We start from the raw sequence: 20,030 nt of genomic DNA on the forward strand, positions 1-20,030 counted from the left end.
CTTTTCCATAAATATCATTCAAAGTGCCTGTGGTAGTAAATTAGAAAAGAAAGGGAATTAGTAGTGATCCTTATCGTACTCCAACGAGGACGAGCGGTTCAGAACGGCTTTAGAAACGCCCCTTTGAGCAACTTTGATGCAATCAGCTCATACACGGAATATTCTGCAATTGTATTCTGCAATAGCCAATTTCTGCACATACGTGTTCTTCTCAACTTCAAGAAAGCATGAATTGCAGTATTTTCAATTAAAAAAAGAAACCTAATTCTTTTTCATATTTTCTACAATGGAAATGTAGGAATGTTTTATATAGGTAATAAGTGTAAAAAATTATATTTTGTTTATTTGCAAATTAAACAAATTCATTATTTGATTTTGTTTTGGTTTTTAAACGTTACTGTTTATACACATATACTGTTCTTTTTAACATTATTTTAACTTCTCTTAAAATAAACATTAGTAAGTTATATATAAATACCATTTTACGTGTTGTTATCTAACATTCGAGGTTAATATAAGTATAGAGGTTACTGTAAGATGCCTAAAGGTACATAATCAGATTAGTTATAAACTAATTATTTATCCACAAATATAAAAGTTATAAAGTTATCAGTTGAGTATATTTAAGGGCAGCGAAAAATAAACTTGTAGATTCTATCAGTCTTGGAAATCGTTTGGAATATTATGTACTCGATTAATATCTTTGTCACAACCAAAACGAATTTAATATAGTTTAACCGATTTTCAAAATATATGCAAATATTTTATAGCAGAACTGACAGAAATCACACACACACACACACACACACACACACACACACACACACACACACACACACACACACACACACAAATATTTTAAAAAAATTGGAATTTATGAAATAATAAACTTTTGTTGTATTATAAATATTTAATTATTTTGTGTATAATATATTCCTGGAAGCCGCAATGCCATTGTATGGTTGTGAAGCCACAAAACCTTAGTGACGAAACTCCCTCGTCCATTATTGTCAGTAATAAGGAAGTCAGAGTCTGTCAAGGCTAGAGGGAAGTGGTGGCTTAACTATAGAACAGATTTGTGGCTTTGGGGCCTCAGAGGCAATCGGGTATGTTGTAAAAGAAGTATCACTCGTTTGGTGGATTCTAATGATATCTGATCGAAAGGTTTTGTAGTGTGTAGTTAATGTGTCTATAACACCATTTTCATAAAAGTATATAACATCCATGGAATTTTGGCTTACGCTTTTGAAGCCCACCAATCAGTAGGCTGGCACAATTATCTTTTGTAGGATTGTCTGTCTGTCTTCCTGTCCTTATAAAATCTCGAGATTTAAAAGAGCTATAATCTTTAAATTTTTCATATAACCTGTATTCCTATCTTATGTAACTACATCTAGGTACAAGTATTGTACTAATCTACCTTCTTTTCAATCAACCTCTTGCTTAGCATATATCCGTTTACCGCATTATCCTGGTGCGATTGCAGAATAATCTCAGCAATCTTACTGTATACTGCCAAGGAAAGAGTTATAACATTTAAGTACATAATCTATATTATACAATGAATTAGATGTAATTTTTCAAAAAATGAGAACGGCCACCATCTTGAAATATTTCCGGCTGTGTTATATCAGTAAGTTTTGTTTCCATAGGTCATAAATTATGGAAGTTGTTTTGTTCGCTTGTATTATATGCTACTGAAAATTTTCTTCGGTTACCATCTTAAAATCTTACAACATATATACAAATAAAGATAGAACGAATGTATCCAATAACTGTATAAATAATATTTCATAGTTATTGGCTGAGCGTCTGCGAAGTATATCACGCGAGAGTGAGTTGCATAGTGGGGGCTACGTATGAGTTCTATGTTGGTACATGTCCAACGATTAAATATGGCTGAGCATTATCGAGACTTGTCACTCTGTAGGCTGAAAAATTTCTCTTTTTCTGAGGGGAAAATAAACATATTTTCTATAACATTCCCTGAATGTCCATCTGTCCGCAGAACATCTCGATAATGAATGAGTTATGAAAGTGAGACTTTGCATGCACCATCAGCGAAGCCTGTTACGTGATACGTCATGTGACTTCTTCTTTATAGTGTATGTACTTGATACTATAAATAACATGCCCGTGCCCGTATCTTACTGTATTGGCTAATATAATTATTTTATAAATATTCTCTCAGAAGATATTGTTACAGACGGATATTTATATGAAATACAATTTAAATAATTTTAATTTTAATTATTATCAGCATTATAACATTAACTGCCCTATGTGTGTGACGAAATAAAATTTGTTCAGGATCATCCATAATTATAAAAGGCACAGTCGCATAAAACTAAATTATTTTTGATTTTGAAAATAAAGCTTTTATATAATTTTCTTGTTGTCCTAAATATCAAAAAAGATTATTGAATATCCATGACATTAAAAGTATTTTTTGTTCTAGGTTTCAACGAAGTTAATACATCCAAACGGTTGATCTAGGAAGAATAATTTAGTACATTTTCTCTAACGGTGAAACTTTGCAAGGCATATAAAGCATTTGTATCTACTTTTATTTTAATTATTTGCGTGTATTAAAAAAATGTCTAATAGTACCTACATACGTGAGGCAACAAAAATGTGAGAAAATGCCAATTGAACAATTAAAATTTTTAGGTGTTTTTATTTGATGTAGGCTATTGGAGTGGAAATCTCACATTTGGTAAAGTACAACAGCTTATTATGTTCATAAAATGTATTCCCTTCTGAATATTGCAAATATTGATAACATTAATAATTTAAACAGGTAATACTGATATTCATATACCGCATGTGGACGGCGGCGGCGCTAGGATCGTGGATAGAATCCGTACACTTTACAACCTCGCCGAGTCGGTCGTGTCGAGTGACGGCGGCTTGTATGCGTGTACTGGCGGCAGTAAAGCCTAGTGATCTGAATATCAATGCCGTAATGTCTGTATGTATAGCGCTGTCGAGTAGCCATTACTTTTATATGCACTGGTCACACGTTCTCGGATCACGATGACATTTATACAATATATCTGCTACATTTTTACCATTCGAGTTCAGTATACCAGCGCTGTTTTTTTTTAAATATTTGTAACGAGTGCGAGCATGTGAAACACACATGGAATGATTTATGGGCATAATTTCCAAGCTAATGCCAATTATTCATATTGATGATTATTTTGCTTTATCGTATACTAGAATATTTGTCGTAATTATTATTTTCAACATTTGATAAATGGATATAGAACCGAGTCCTTTATTAGACCACGATGATTAGGTGTTGTTTGAATAATATTTGGTCGCATACTGTCCTTAGCACTCAATATGAACATGTCAATAATTATTTCAACATATATTTCCAATGCAATTATTATAAGTGAGTTTTGGATCTTATTTAGATCACAACGAACCTTAAGGGTCTATTCTGTTACAATGCTAAAGTTACAAAACAGTACTCTTAGCACTTTCCATTTGGTTACGACAGTCTAAAGTTTGTCTTGTAAAACGTAGATATTTAAAAGGTACTTTTGCATACGTTCAACCAAATTACAAGTCCATGAAACCGATTTTTAGGTATTCTGAAAATATCAATACATAATCTGATATGTAAATTAATTTTATAATTTTTTAATTTTGTATATATTGCGGTGTTATATATTTATGCATATAGTAACACGTTAAATGATAACATTTAGTACCTTATTCAGAATTAAACATGATAAGTTGAAAGTTAATTTTATTCCCATATTATTTTTCTATGAATCTGAAATGCAACCATCTTCTCCAGTGAAGGTAGAGATATTAGTGAGCGCAGTTTAGGTTTAGCATATAATTTGGAAATATATTTTCTAACTACGCTAAATATATTTTTCCTAATCCTTGCTGTGTTTTATTTCGTGTGAGTGAGTTAATTTACTCGATTATTTGTTGTAAAACTGTATGATTAGAATTAATCAGTTCTTAAATATTAACTGAAAGGACGTTTATGATTGAGGATTTCCCATAAATATCAAAACCCGTAAAGAAACATCTTCTCACCCTTGAAGGAGTGATGACAGAACAATGTCAGATTGCACTCAATAAGATCACCCACTGATGTAACCGATAGATCAGATGACACAACAGATGACCACAACACTCACGGGCGTCTGGTGATTGTCGCGATCGTCCTCACAGATACATTAATGGTTGGGGTTGCATCACCAGATGTAGTGTGTGGAGCATTCCAACTCTAGGTGATGATTTGATGTGGTTACACACTATCTGATCTTACCTTGAGCCAAAATGTTAGTTGGTTAAAAACGATGATGAGTTTCAATCCTACACTGATTTCATTTTTAAACTTCGCATCAAGGTTTTTCAGAACATCATCTCAGTACCTATTTACGACCTTTGGAGCCTTCTAGTATTTTATAAATGGTGTGCCAAAGTGTTATGGGCAATTAGACTTTATAAAACCCACTCTTGAAAAGATTTTGATTTACGGCTTTATGTTCATGATGTGGACGAAATTAATGGCAGTTGCCCTTTCTGAAAAAAATATTAGAGATTATCCTTCAACAGTGATAACTGAAGAATGGAAACTATGACTATGGGATTGTTTGAGAAGTTTTCCTATCAAGGACACTTAAGTGGGTGGTGATGTCGAGTAGATTATTGCGTTTCCATGACAAAACTTTCAAAACAAAAATGCAATACAATAATACAATATAAACCTTGTATTGCACCAACTCTCTTATCCTGCTTTACAGGATGCTCAATAGAGCCTAATACTCTGAAATAAGGCATTTCATTAGAGTTATGAGTAAATGTTTTTGAGTATTCACAACCTCGGGAGTGGGGTGTGGGCGATATCCGAGAGTGAAGACCGACAAGCGAGAGACTGACTGGCGGGCGGGCAGCGGCTGTGCCGGTACTCTTGTGGCCGGCCTGTGTGAGTATCCTACTTTCCTAGGGAGGGGCGCGAGTCTATATATGTTACCCGGTCTACTCGCGGGTCCAGTGACAGTGTTCCTCCCCGTCCGTGAGGCCGCAGAGACCGGCCAGGAGCACCGTAAGAGTGACTGTAGTGCCTGTGGTGACTGTGTTGTGAGCGGTGACTTGAATGGTCGGAAGAGCCGAGACCTAGGATAACCATGATCAAGGTGGGTCCTCCCAGCACGATGTTCTCGTCATTTATTGCTTCTAAATAATAAATAATTATTATTTATCTATGCATTGAAACTCTCAAAATAAAAAATGCAGACATGGAAAACATATTTATAATTTGTATTTCAGAAATCATAAGAAGATTAGCCACATATTTCTAAAAAAAATATAATGAATAGTATTAATAAAACTGTAAGTATTCTAAAAATTATTGATAGCAAATTAAAACGTTCTGCCAGTCCCGGTAATTATTAAAATAAAGATAGGCAGGAAAATAAGATATCGAAATAAAATTTCTAAACCTACAGAAAATTCTATACTATATTAGTAATTTATTTCTTAAGAAATTATTTGTGGTTCTGGTATAGCAGGGTCAAGTATTACTATGAAATTGCTACAGAGGTTAGCCTACTAAATGCTTAAATTTAGAAATTAGATCTTCTTGTTTCAAAGATCCATTACGGGAAATATATATTTTTAGAAAAATAACTAAACTAATTTGGTTTTTTTTTACTCAGTCAATGGTATATGTATCATAAATACGGCATAAGAGAGTAAAGAAATAGTTTTAGATTAAGTTCTAACATCTAAGACATGCTTTTGTTTAGAATATCGGTACGGAAGACAGACAGGACAGGACAGTATACAACAGCATGTGTTATGTATGCTTATGATGCTTTTGTATAACAATTATAAAATAATAAGAACTGTATTGATAATGTAAGAATGCGTATAATCATGAGAATAATTAGAACAAATATACACCGGGTATACCAGACTATCCGTTTGCTGCCTTCTACAGTTACAGCCAGAGGCTATAATGATAGCCAAGATTGCTATCATAAAGCTAGGTAAATGTTAGTTTTTCCATTAAGTCATAATTATTTTAAATATTCTACTTTATCAACCGCACGAAGTTCAGAAAACAGGCTGTAAAAAGTTTATGAATACTTGGATCAATCATTGCAAATAATTTAACTAGAGCGTTGTAAAAAAAATTCTTTCCAAAACTGCTTTTCTGAGAGTTTGTTTGAAATTTAACCAAGAGAATTAATAAAGGTGTAAATAAGAATAAGTTTGCCATATTTATTTAAAGGAAAGATTAACTGATAATATGATAACGAGTAAGTACCAAATTCCAATTTTAGAGCCTCGAAGTCTCCAACTATTTTTGTCGTAAAGGTGGACAGTTAAAATCGCAACAAGTACGTGTTAGAAAGTAAACATACCTAGAGCGTACCAAAAAATTAATTTATGAAAAGTTAGTTTTAAAACAACTGGTTTGTTTAAAATTTTATATTGGAATTATAAACAGTATTGAGCATAAGAAAAAGAAAAATACGATTCTCTAATATTATTATTTTACCATCCATAAAAATGGTTATGTCACATTTGAGAAATAGATAAGGTTATAGTCAAGACTATAGATGAGTAGTTCAATTACTGGGTAATGTAAAATATCCAACAAGGTGAAACGATACCATGAAATAATTTTACTGTACTCGATCTAATATCCATTTATATTTCTAGGAAATTCCATTAAAATACTTGTAATTGCACTAGGTTTCACATTTCTGAAATCAAACAATGTGATAACTATTACACAATGGTTCTTTGGTTTGGTGCAAAAAACTGTAAACAGGAATTTTTAAAATATAAAATATATAATACTATTTCAGCTGCTCTGAGCAAACTCGATTGTACCAAATTTGTTCAACATTATTTAGTTTTTTACGGTCCGGCCTTACACCCATACCCTCATGTGACTTTCACACAAATGACGGAGATTTGTCCAATCCATTCTTTCGAATCGGTAAAAGCTGAAATGGGAAAATTTTGATATGGTCACCTAGTAAATCTGTTACTTCTTTGATAGATGTGAAGAAGGAAAATAAATATCTTATGTACAGCGTTAAATATTTATGTTCTCCAATTATGTTCCAAATTATTTAAATGTATTGAATTACAATAATTTATTATCAAAATAAGTTATGGAAATGGTCTTGATTGGGATTCATATGATAATATATGAAAAATATGAAATATAACCAACCCCATATTAGTAATTATACTGAAGATTTACGGATAAACGTCATAGAAATTATTATGCGAAGAAAAGTTTTTTTTTTCGATGAAAGAATTGAGAATATAACAAGAATTTTACAGATATTTGCCATAGATCAGCCATTGATACAATACCTCAATGACCTTAGGTTTCGAGATCTGCATTCAGATCTCTTCTTCAATAGCAAGTTGGTTGCATATTGCGTGAAAGACTGTTTTCAAATGTATTCTTTAGTTCCTTTTATATTAAGTAGGTTTTATTTAATTATATGCATGTCTTGAAATAATGTGCATAGAGGTGCTACAAATATTATATGTTGATTCCTGTGTTATGCGTCTAACAATACTATGGTATGAGTATATCATACTAATTTTGTTTGAAGTTATATGCTGAGTTAGTTATATCAGGATTTTGTGAGGAATAAATCAGATCATAGATCTTGATACGTAGTATTACTGACTGTTGTATCGCTAAACGACGATACAATGTCTACAAAATCCTGTGTCCTTCATAAAACTTTTTTTACCTTTAAGTATCCAGACCATGACGATATACTACGGTTAAATCACGTACAATTTCAAAAACTCTTAGCAGTGCAATGTTAGTTTCCTTATGGTGAATATATAGTACAATGTGTTAATTAATATTAGTATAAACCTTATAACCTATTGAAACACATGCATAGCATCGATTTCTATGTCAGTTACACCTGTAGTCGAGTCTATATACCTGAAGGGAAAAATTAAAAAAATCCATCGATATGTGTAAGCTGTATTATCGTACATAATATTGAATAATAATTATCAGTAACCGCTACACGTTTAATTAATTGGACATAAAATACGTAATGGGTGTAGTGTTTATTTCTAAAGATTATAACCTTGTGATTGTGTAAACAGTAACAAAGTTATCACCGTTGATTACGTCAAGAAGTGGTTTACTCATTAGAAAACGATAACAGGCAGTAAATGTGGCGTTATCACTAGAGATGATATCGAGCGATGATAAGACAGTGTAGGCGGTCGTCATAGTAACGGACGGTTAACGCTCCGCTGCTCAGCTAATGTGCAGTCCCCTCTAATGGTACCGAAAGTGATTTCTAGCCAGCCTTGCGTGGCGTTTCTATCATCTTACAGTGTCATAAATTGAGGCACTTCCTGGACTAATCTGCCTTTATTGGCCTTACAGTTTTATTATTTTAAGATAAAATTGGGTTTTATTTATCGCACATCTTGGCCTTGAATATTTATAGGAAGAATTAATGAGAGTAGGAGAAGCAATTTATGGTCGAAAAAGAACAGGTGCTCACAAAACTTGCCTCTTGTAATTCATCTATCAACTATCACGCCTAACATTCGAAGAAGCATTACAGTCCATTGTGCATACTGTTCATATGGGAGTCTTTTTCTATGGTGATTTTCCTCAGTCATGTGATATTACCACAATTTAACAAAATATCGTCCTCCAAGATGTTTAGATACTACACCAAATGGTGATCATTTTCTACGAAAAATTTTGAACACTATAATCACTAAACGACTGGCAATCATACTCTGCCACTTTACAGGTTACCAACAGATCCGTTAATTATTAAGTGCTCCAAGACGTTTAGATACTACACCAAATGGTGATCATTCACTATGAAAAGATTAGAACACTATACACACTAAATGACTGTTAATCGTCATACTCATCCGCTTTACAGTTTACCAACAAGGACACCAATCATTACGTGAGTAAAACAATACACCGATGCTGTTGAGAATCAAAGGACCTCATGTCCTTACTAACCTAACTTTGAAAAAACTGGCTCTACCTTAGCTGTTCTCTGACTTTTTGACCCAAAAATCAATAGAGTTCTTCCATGTACCTACGTACCGAAACCTCTAAAACCTTTGTAGAGTTATTGCACAGATGAACAGACAGACGGAAAGTCAGGCAAACAACGACACGATTTTAAGAAGGATATCTCTGGGCCTTAACAATATACTCATTACCGATTTAAGTTTTGCAAAATATCAGAATAACGATGTTCTTCAGCAATCATGATTTCTTTTAATCTACAGTTAAATCGGTAATTGTGGAATTTACCGACGGAATGCTCCATAAAACAAAGAGTTAAATGTGAGCACTATAATTTGCTATACGTGCTTTATGGTATTTAATAAATCATCCGAAATTTCATAAATTTGTAAAATCTGGTTCCTCTTAAAACTTGATTCAGGAATTCAAGCAAAGCGTCATTCTAATAAAGCAGTGACATGGTGGCTTATACAAGATATTCCTTGTTGATTTGCTAAAGTTCAGTCGAAATTGGATTCAAAATACCGGAGGTTTTTGAGGTTAATTCTGTCAATCTGAACATGGAGTGGAAAGCCGAAAAGTAAAAAAGTCATAAAGACAACACTAAAATACGGAAATTGTAAATCATACTTCAATTACCCATCGGCCTTTTATTTTGCATCGTAAGCCTTTTACCATCATCCAGCTGCTTAACATTTTTCGTCCTTCAATTTTCCCTTGTTTTACAAAAGTGCCAAGATAGTTTACTATTTTTAGTAGCAGTACGTTTAAACATTTTTTAAATGAGGCTGGCTATTTGTTGTTGAAATAACTAAATGACACAATTAACATTACGAACATGAAATCCTTTAATCATTTTTTGCAATGTGCCTGGTAGATTTTAAGTAGCATGTCTGGATCTGGATCCAGAAATATAAAAAAAACTAAATTTCATATAGTTCAATCGCAGTTTTAAATAAATTACACTATAGCTTGAATGAAGTGAAGATTTGTGTGTTTTATAATTTTACAAGTATAACCATCGCGAAGAAATTACACGTTATTTAAATCGTAAAAAAACCTAAATTTAGTACTTCACTCCATTTTGTTTAGTTAACTATACCTGCCAGGCACTTTACACAGGTAAATATTTCACAATTATTTCAGTATTTATTAGAAATGAAAGACATGATTTTATAGATCTACTATTTTTCTGCAGTTAATTATTTTATTGCCTAGTAAACTAAGCATTATTTACGAAAAATATAATGTATATACTGCAAAAAGTCACCTTTACTTATTAGTCCTGACTGTAAGATACCTTAGTACATATATAATCTTTTTACTAAACATAAATATTTAACTTTTTTGTGAAACATTTTATTCGTCACATTCTTTTAAATTGGAGGTAATATACTGAAAATCACCAGGATTTTTTTTATCCTTTGTAACTAATGCGATCATATAAATGTTATATTTAATATTCCACCAAACTAAAATTTAATGTGTTTTATGTGTACAAATATATCAAATAAATAATAACGAACCCCTTTGTGCAGCAAATACAACAATCATGTTTATGAATAAAGTTTTGCAAAGTTTACATTCATTATTATTGTTTATTTAGGTTTTTCTAGGTCTTTAAACTGGTTGAGGACATAAGCACATTAGAGAGGCAAACGTTATTCTTCCATTATTCAGAAAATAACCTATCTACAATTAAACGTTCAGCTTTCTATCTATTTATGAAGAAAGAGAATTAGTGTTGAGTAAGACAGCCAGGAATTTGCCTTCTATGGATAATTGAAAATACCACAATATTGTCGTATTATTATGTCATTTTAATGAGTAGGAATGTCCTAAAATATGACCTATGAAGTAATCATACACGAGTAAAAAAAACTTATGTAGAAAGAGAAACGTGATTACCAATCAAGCAGATGGTATAAATCCTTGAAATACATATATGTTTGGGACGTTTAGTAAATTGCGAAACAGCTTTATAATCCCAAAAAGGAGTGCTTAGCTAAATATAGAACCTCAATAAGCAATGCACCTAATTATACTAGCTTTGTGTAGATATGTTATCTTCCGTCTCCTAGTCGGTTCTTTCTATTTGAGAGACATTTCGTAATACATAGTGGTTACTAAAAAGCAATAATTTTATCTTGCTTTCTATATTTGAAACTTATTAATACTTCAATTTACCAGACCCAAGTAGTGAATAAGGTTTAGTATCAAAACCACAAAATTACCATCCACACAAATTTACATTATAGCTATTTAAAACTCTGAGACGAACGTAGAAATCATAATGATTTTAGACAATTGGTCAAAGTCTTAAAATGATTAATTCTTGAATATCGTATTCGTATTGATGATACGAAACTGTCTGAAGTTAACTATCCCAGAAGGTGGATGTTTTTTCTCAAAACAAATTATATATTAAAATAGAAATGTAATCAATTATTTTAATTTTCGCATGTATTCATTTCTTTAGGTTTTAGGTGGGAAGATATGCAATAATACTCATTCTCATCTTCAACAGCTGCAATTTAACTATCTTTGATACTTAAGGGATTATTGATAAATATAGTCTGTCCAATGTTATAGTAAAAATTTTAAGTACTCATATTAAGCAATGACGCTACCAAAACTTCCCAAAATTACGTTGTATGTCTTACTAATACTTTATTTTTTAGTGGTTTAGCTTAAATGGCAATACCTCAAATTGCGATTAAGTAGTTTCAATGTAAGGATGTAATTAGAAAGTTGTCAATATATAACGACTTGGATTGTTGATATTAATATTTAAATCATCAATAATACATCCAAGACGATATAAAATATTTTTTGATTAGTAAAGATCCTAGTGAATATTAAGTACAATGTATTACTAAATTTGTTAACTATTAAATATTATCTGGTTTGTCTAAAATAAAAATCACAGTTCTAAATAAAAACAATGGATTTATTTTTAACTGGCAAATTAATAAGTTCAATGTTTCAGAATTTTTATCACTCTATTTTCCACAAAGAATTGACAAACCGTTTAGTAAATTTAAAAATTCCTTTGGCAAGAAATAAAAATATTAATGAAATATATCAAAATAAAAATCAGAGCTCTCTTCTAAAATAAAATAATAAAGTTTTAAAATAAAAATGAAATACCACTTGGAAATAACTAAAATAAAAATGTTCACTTCTAAGTTCACTCAAAATTCAAAATAAAAATGTTCACTTCTAAGTTCACTCAAAATTCAAAATAAAAATTTAAACTTCTCTTTACACTATTTGAACCATACACTTTCAAGTTTCTGCAATTCAGATTACAACTCTCTCTCTAACAATTATTAAAGTTCAATTAATTTTCAATTAATAATTCACAATAAAACAGTTCCAGTTAAATATTAATAAATTACTACTTTTCCAAATCTCAATTAAAATTATTAACAAAGTTCAATTTTAATTCACTTCTCTTGCAAGCATGAACCAAATGTAACTTGTATGATTCTATTATGCTCTATTGTTCTTTCGAGAATAAGTTATTCAGAATGCTCTGTAGTTTCTTTGAATTTAATTTTTTCCTATAAAAAAGACAACAGAATTAATTTAAAATCAGATCAGGATGACTATTTCAATAAAACGTACAATAAATTTGGTGCTTACCTCAAAATCACTCGCGGAAAAATTTAAGAATTACGGCGCACTGCAATTAACTTTACTCACGAAAAAAAAAAAAACCAAAAGAAGGGCGAAAATTATGAGCGGGCGCTTAAATACTTCCCTTTCCAATCAACTTTGCAGGACATCCGTGGTGCTCTCTCATTGGTCCAGCTGTATCAAACCAGGAGAACAATATTCGCAACAAGGACAAGTTCTAATCAATTCAAGGCAGTCAACCTGCCTTCCTAACCATTTAAAACTACCAGTACTAACTTGCCAAAGGATTACATGTTCGTTTTTTACCCTGACATTTCACAATCTAATCTAAAATTAAGTCTCAATATTTCGATCCCAACATTTTTATTTAATTTAAGTTTTAATAAAAAAAAAATAAATCAATGTAGCTTTAAAAACGCTACACAATATCAGTTTTGAACCATTTTCAGTAACATTCAATTGCAATGCAAAACTTTTATGTAACTATAAAAATAAAACAAATTAAAAGCTCGTTCCATTATTAAACTTTCTCTGCGACTTACGAAATATCTTAAGTAATTGTGAAATAGAGAATTGCTTTTAGGGATAAGAGCTAGTAAAGAGTATTACTACTGCTTCTAGTAATCATTAGTTGCGTGGCACTTTTTAGTTCTCAGGCCGGTGATGATGGAGGAGTGATAAGTAAGCGGACTTCTGTCCGTTCTCAGGTCCTCAACAGTCCAGATGTTATCAGCAATTGCACCACCACGAGGAAGACACAATTGCCTTGCGTAACCTTAGCCTTAGCGGAGATGGAGATGTGAGATAATGGTGGGTCAGTGTGGGAAACTGCCCCAGTTGTTACAGTAATTATGCAGGAAGCGTTTTAAAGGACAGGTTGCTTCATGTTTTTTATCATTCGACACTGATAAAGGTTCCACACTGAAGCAGATTGGTAAGGACGATAAACAACACTTGGGAAATCCTTACCAATAGTTGTTTTTCATCCTTACAAGATAGGTCGGTGCCTCTAAAGTTGAATGTATTTACTACCTTTGAGCTGCTCTTCGAAGAATAAAAGTAAAATTCGTATTTTATTACGTAAAATGGATTTTATTTGGGAAACCGCAATATTTGGTAACATTGTATATCTAAACATGTTACTCCTTTAATTTAGAAACAAGGTCATTTAATAAAAAAAGGAAAATTTTACATGTTGCAGCAAGCATTATAATTAATGGAACTTTAATATTCTCGACAATAGCAATCTGGATTTCCTTAAAAATTGGAACATCATTATTTACTTAAGTACGGTGGATTTTTTAAGTTATGTCTCCCATATGTTTAAAAAAAGTTTGGTTTTTAGCCTAATGCTGCTTAAAATTATTTTTTAGGAGAAGCCGATCTCCTTTTATGCCTTATTCTGCCCGTCCTCATGGGCCACTGGCCTGTGCGAGGATCTTATCAAACAGAATAAGGGGGAAGAGTCGATACAGTACAAGGTCGATGGTACTGATAAAAAGTGCAACGGTCACAGACAGGATTCGAACCTGCGCTATCTCTAACTCAGACCCAAAGTCCAACGTCTTAGACCACTCGGCCATCGGCACTCCCAATTACCCAATTCCCATCAATATGCATAAACAACATATTAATAATCAATCTACCTCTTGTGGCAATAAAAACTTTTAAGAGGAACTTAATTATAATAGTTTGATTAATTCTCGCTTTTACTGGAATTGTTAAGGAATAGTATGGACTCCATAAAAAATCCAAAATCAACTGAAAATACAATTAAATTTTTCATGAATCAGAATACTCTAATATTCTAATATATGTTCAAATTAGGGATTTATATTAAACATTTGTTTGTTGTACCTTGAACAGTACAGAAAAAGGTGTATTTTGTATAGAAATTCATTATACACAAAAACAAATTCAGCTTATAGAATGGAAACGAATTTACTAAATTAAAGTGTAACTTTAGTACATTAAAATGTTAAAAATACCATTGGTTAATGAAATGTTAAAGCAGAGGTATACAAAGGAAGATTATTGAGTAATTACCTGCGATTAAATATTGGATATTGCAGTAGAGGTTCTCCTTAACAAATTTATCGTTTGAAGGTAGATTCGTATTTAAGAATCCACTTCAATAAGTTCTTACAAATTAGAAGGGAATGAGATCTTTGAAAAATATAAGCGCCGCTTTATTAAGGAAAAGTTTTTAGAAGTTATTCAACTAGAAATGAATCGGTGAAAGAATAATTAAATAGCAGAAGGCCGGGGGTGGATCGGCAATCGGTGCAACTGTTTCTGACGTGTTTACTGCGTCTGATGACGACTGATTTATAATTCAAGGCCGGCGGCAACAGCTCCTCTAGAGTCTGATATTGTTCAATCATCTCTCTGTGTGTACTCTGAACCTCCCTTACTTCCTCAGGCTTATCCGCCGGCACTCACGGTTGTTTGTTCCACAAACAGTTTCAATATTCATTTCGATGAACAGAAAGTGCTATTCCAATTTGTTTATTTCATCTTTACCAACTTGTTGAGTGAAATATTCCAATCGTCTCGTCAGGTCCTAAAAGTTCTTAGTCTGTTATTCATGTTAGATTAGAGAAACCTTGTGCGTTTTCTAGGCGGTGAAACGATGGTCTGAGCCTTTCTTTCCTAGTTTGAAATTGGAAGTCATAGTGTTTAAAAACAGATATACCACAATCACGCCCCAAATATAATTTCCCCCATACATCTCCACCGATAGATTTCCCTCCATTACAAATCGGCGTCACAATGAATTTACCCATGATTGTCACCTTACTATGTTTGTAGCATATGTAAAAATGCGATTTCCATGAAGGAGGCATGAACATAAATGCTGGTTTTAACTTATGTTCATGTTAACTTATGTTAACTGTAAGATAATTTCTATCGTGAGACCTTAATTTCAGATTATTTTCAACTAATTCTATGATGGAGAGAACTAGTTATTAGATTATTTTTCAATTTGTTCAAAACTATAAATACAGGAGTTTCATCATAGCCTACATCGTTCCCAATATGGACTTTGTATCACATAATTTACATTTTGTTGTTATGGGACGCGTACACATTATTTAATTGTCCCTAATACTCCAATTATAAAATTAACAGTGTTGATTAAGATAAGCAGGTTATGTGCTGTAAGTCCACGACTGTAGTTGTACATTTAGTATTCAGGTTTATAATAAAATAACGTATTGCTCTCTAATGCGTAGTCCTGGTAAAATATACAACATGGGTGTTTATTTAATAAATAACGTAATGTGTTGTTAGGATTTTATAAATTAAAATATAAGTATTTTGTAATCTATATAATTAAGTTAGTGTTTTATAAGAACTAGAAAAACGGCGCGGGGTAATCACGTCGGTGGCGGGACGCTACGCAGGGCGTGGCAGTGACCTCAGGGTCAGTACGCCTCCTCAATCTCGGGCAGATGCTGTTGGTCAATGTAGCCTCCGCGATTGTCAGATCCCGCATGGAGACTGCCCCATTGTCAGTTGCATCACCTTCTCTGACCCGTGAATGTAGTTATATAACGTGCCAGACCATCCAGGTCCAGTTTAACACAACAATGCAGCGTGTTTGCGGGCTATTCCGCTTTCGAAACGGCGAAACCACCGACGTTCTTCTTTCTCTAATGTCCCTTTCTGTCTTTAAGATTGAAAGTGGATGCGGTATAATGTCGTAACATACAACAAGATATTCAGGTTTTCCTCATATTCTATTCCCCCGAGGGGTTTTATGTCACAGGGTTGTTTGTAGTGCTACACCGGAACAGTAAAATATTCAACAACATTGCGTAGACTGGTGCCAATAAATCAATAAACTGTTGGTTAAACGTCTTTCCTGTTTTAACCAAAACTTCAAACCTTATACCAAAATTGAATGTAATATGTTTTCTTTTCGGATCAGTACCCAAAACAACTGGTCAAGATGGCCCAAAAATCGGTCACATGGACATCACTGGAAAAATCTTTATGCAAACCTGAGATTGGGCCATTGTTACCGCTCTCCATCTCCGCATCGCAGCTCGTTTCAATTGGCAAAGAAGACTGTGGACTGTTATAGGGATCTAAGGAAACCCTAGTCTGAACTGTTTAGAAGCCAAAACGATAACATTGTGTCTTACGGTCATTGTGCGACAAGATGGGCGTAGCTTTATTTTTTACGCATATTTTTTAATTTTTTCATTTCCCTTTATATTTTGTGTATATTGCTATAAATGTATTAAAACCAGTCAAACACCTTATAGGTAATTGAAGGCTGATTGGAAAATGCCTTATCTACAAAGCCTTCATGTACCAGTAAAAATGTGAAAGAATTTACAGGCATCATCCAGAATCTTACTTGGTGGGTGGCGATATCCCAGTAGGATAAATGTCTATCCTGCAGGTCATCCCATTGTAATAAGCCCTTAGTGTGCTAAGTAAAATATTAGAAACCCTACATCTGCTATGGAGTAATATTATGATACAAACTGTCTGCTATCATAGTCATATGAAAATTGTCACTGATTATCAAAATCCATTGCACTCTTCCATTTGTGTCACCTGATTAAACAAACATCAAGATCGAATTGTTTAAATTAATATATAAGATATACTTTTTATTTTTCTTCAATGTATTCGATGAATAAAACGAGATACACCTGAATTCATCTAGTTGCAGATGTACAGTAATTTAATCGTTCGAAATACATCATTATACAGTTATTTTGTAATACTATGTAAGACCGATTGTAACATGTATGCTTCCTTATTTGTACTTTTGTTGAAAATTTACTTGATTTAATGTTACTTTAAATGATAATCCTATAATTATATCTTGAAGTAATCCACTAAACCCCATTCAGGTGAATTTTTATTTCAATTATTATTTTTTATGGATTTGTTTACCTACATTGAGTTTTTATTAATTTGAGTGTGCGTGTGCAATACGCTTGCAATATACTATATGCTTGTACAGAACTTAATGGATTGCTTCAAGTCATAAGTATATTTTATGTTTCAAATGCATTTCATCAACTACGATATACGTATTATATGACGAAGAACTAATAATATATGTACTCAGTTCATAAGGTGAGGGATATTCTATGACAATTCTATTATAGCTTGATCATCTCAATGACCTTTTTGCATTTCCTTGCCCTGACCTTCTCCAAGACAATTGTGTTTTCACAATCATGACCTCTGATCACTTCCTGGTGCCTCCCGAAGCAAACCCTCTCCATGCTCAGTTGATAGGTGCGTAGCTAACAAAACAATGGCAAGTGTGGCAACTTTCTCCTTGATTTATGGTTAGCCCTGGTGAATCCACAGGTTACAATTATACCCTTGATGACACATGATGGAGGCAGAGGTAATCTCTTAATTGTCACCTACACTTAATGACTAGTCGGCAGAGTTTCTGAGACACCTCCGCGCCATGCCGCGAAGCGACATTCTCGTCGAGAGGTGAGGTTTTAGTGTGATGACCTATTCTAAAACGGGGTTCTAAGAATTCGTGGCTGTATTCTTGCTACTTAGAATCCAAATGTAGTGAAAATTTCAAACGACAATTTCAACAGTGTATTTGAAACATAAAATATTACTATTAAGCATACACGCTGATTTAACATTAAAATGAATTTAAAACTTTATATTGGTGTTTAAATATCGTTGTAAAGCATTTTAATAGACCCGGATTGGAAGTTAATCGCGTTATTTTTCACTCGAAGAGCAATGGTTGTTAGGAAATTGACAAATTGTGACATCTCTTATACAAAATATATAAATAATATTTTGAGCAACAAAATATATAAAAAAAACAAACAACAAAACATACGCGATTTATATGAGAGAACTCTAAAAGTTAAATAAAAATAATGCCAACCTATACTTTCATTTGATGCTTTCAAAGTACCTACACAACATAACTCAATTAACAATTAGATAATTTGCAAATATAAAATGTCTGCATGTATGATGATTTTAATTTATAAAGTATTTTGTCTGATTTATTTGCAGTAAAGCAATGCAGTTTATTATTAGTTTCTGCAAAACGAACTATTTTTAGTTTTTAAGCTTTTAATAAATGAAAACCTAGCAGAGAAATGACTAAGAACTTAACTCATGAGACTATTGTATAAAACCAAAATCGAATATTGTATATAACACTAGGTGCGTATACAAATTGAGGCACAATTGCATAACAAACACTGACAGTCACCGGTAGTAAGCAATAACTCTGTTAGCCACTCGTTTTATCAACTCGCAGTGGCACAGATTACTTCTGAAACAATGTAAACAATGACTGAACGTGTCACGGTGGCCGACTTCATTCATTGAATAACTGCAGTAATACGATTAGCAGCATTCACGCCACAATGGGGAACGTGAGCAACGCGAGTAGCCGTGGACAAAGGCGACCGAACCCGAGTACGTGTGCAGAGCCGTGCTCACTGGCTTTCTATGTAAGAGTGTATGTACCTTGATGTTATAGTATTACATGTGATAACATTGCAATAACAGATACATATTACATCTAAGTTGACGGATTCAACCTGAAAGTATTGATCATGATTAATGAATGGTGATAGTGATCGACGAACAACGAGTTTGTTTAACAGTCCAGTAAATCCAGTTAAGTGACCAGTAAAAATAATGAGCACTCAGCAATATAACAGCTTTCCCTCGTCATATCACTCATTGGCTGACCGTTAGCAAAGTCTGTCACTCGAAGGGCTGGAAAAAGTTTATCTCTGTCTATCTGTCTGTTTGCACGCACGATATCTCGAGACCGAATTTACCTATAGACATGAAAATTTGCATTAGGTTTCATTTATACGGGGTGCCAATTACGTCCCAGGATGGCTTACCATTATTGTACCTATTAAAATAGAGATACTAAACTTAACACGTTGTTAGTGAACATACAAAATTATTTTACTCGCACTCAGTGAACCGCTGCGTTCACAGAGGGATATCCCGCAAGGAGTCAGAGGAAAACTTTAATGGTTGTATAATTCGAGTAGCATATCAAATTAAAGGGTTTCACACAATTGCCAGAGTTATGTGATACGCAATGTTTAACACATTTCATATGCAGTGTTATTCATTTTGTAACATATAAGGAGGGTAAATTTGCGAAACCATCTTATCCTTTCAAACCTTCCGCTGTCTTTAATAAACTTTAAGTAAAGAAAGTAAAGGTCTTTAAAAAGTTGCCCTAACCATAATGGTGACTTATTGAAGTTTCAAAACACTGTTAGTATCAAATTTTGTATTATTTTCATAATATCTGTAAAAATCCATTTCAAGCAATTTTTCAAAACACCAAATTAAA

The 20,030-nt window shown here is 32.9% G+C and overlaps 1 protein-coding gene across 1 annotated transcript in view; it reads left to right on the forward strand.

The window, feature by feature from the left end:
- The first annotated feature begins 5,037 nt into the window (after positions 1-5,037).
- The window catches only part of LOC124352763 (collagen alpha-1(I) chain-like), a 57,285-nt gene continuing 42,292 nt past the window's right edge, over positions 5,038-20,030 (forward strand). The window contains exon 1 of the mRNA XM_046802422.1: positions 5,038-5,168. Coding sequence (XP_046658378.1) covers positions 5,160-5,168 — 9 coding nt within the window. The 5' untranslated portion in view covers positions 5,038-5,159. The remainder of the gene's footprint in view (positions 5,169-20,030) is intronic.

Source organism: Homalodisca vitripennis, chromosome 1, assembly GCF_021130785.1.
Source record: "Homalodisca vitripennis isolate AUS2020 chromosome 1, UT_GWSS_2.1, whole genome shotgun sequence".
NCBI lineage: Eukaryota > Metazoa > Arthropoda > Insecta > Hemiptera > Cicadellidae > Homalodisca > Homalodisca vitripennis.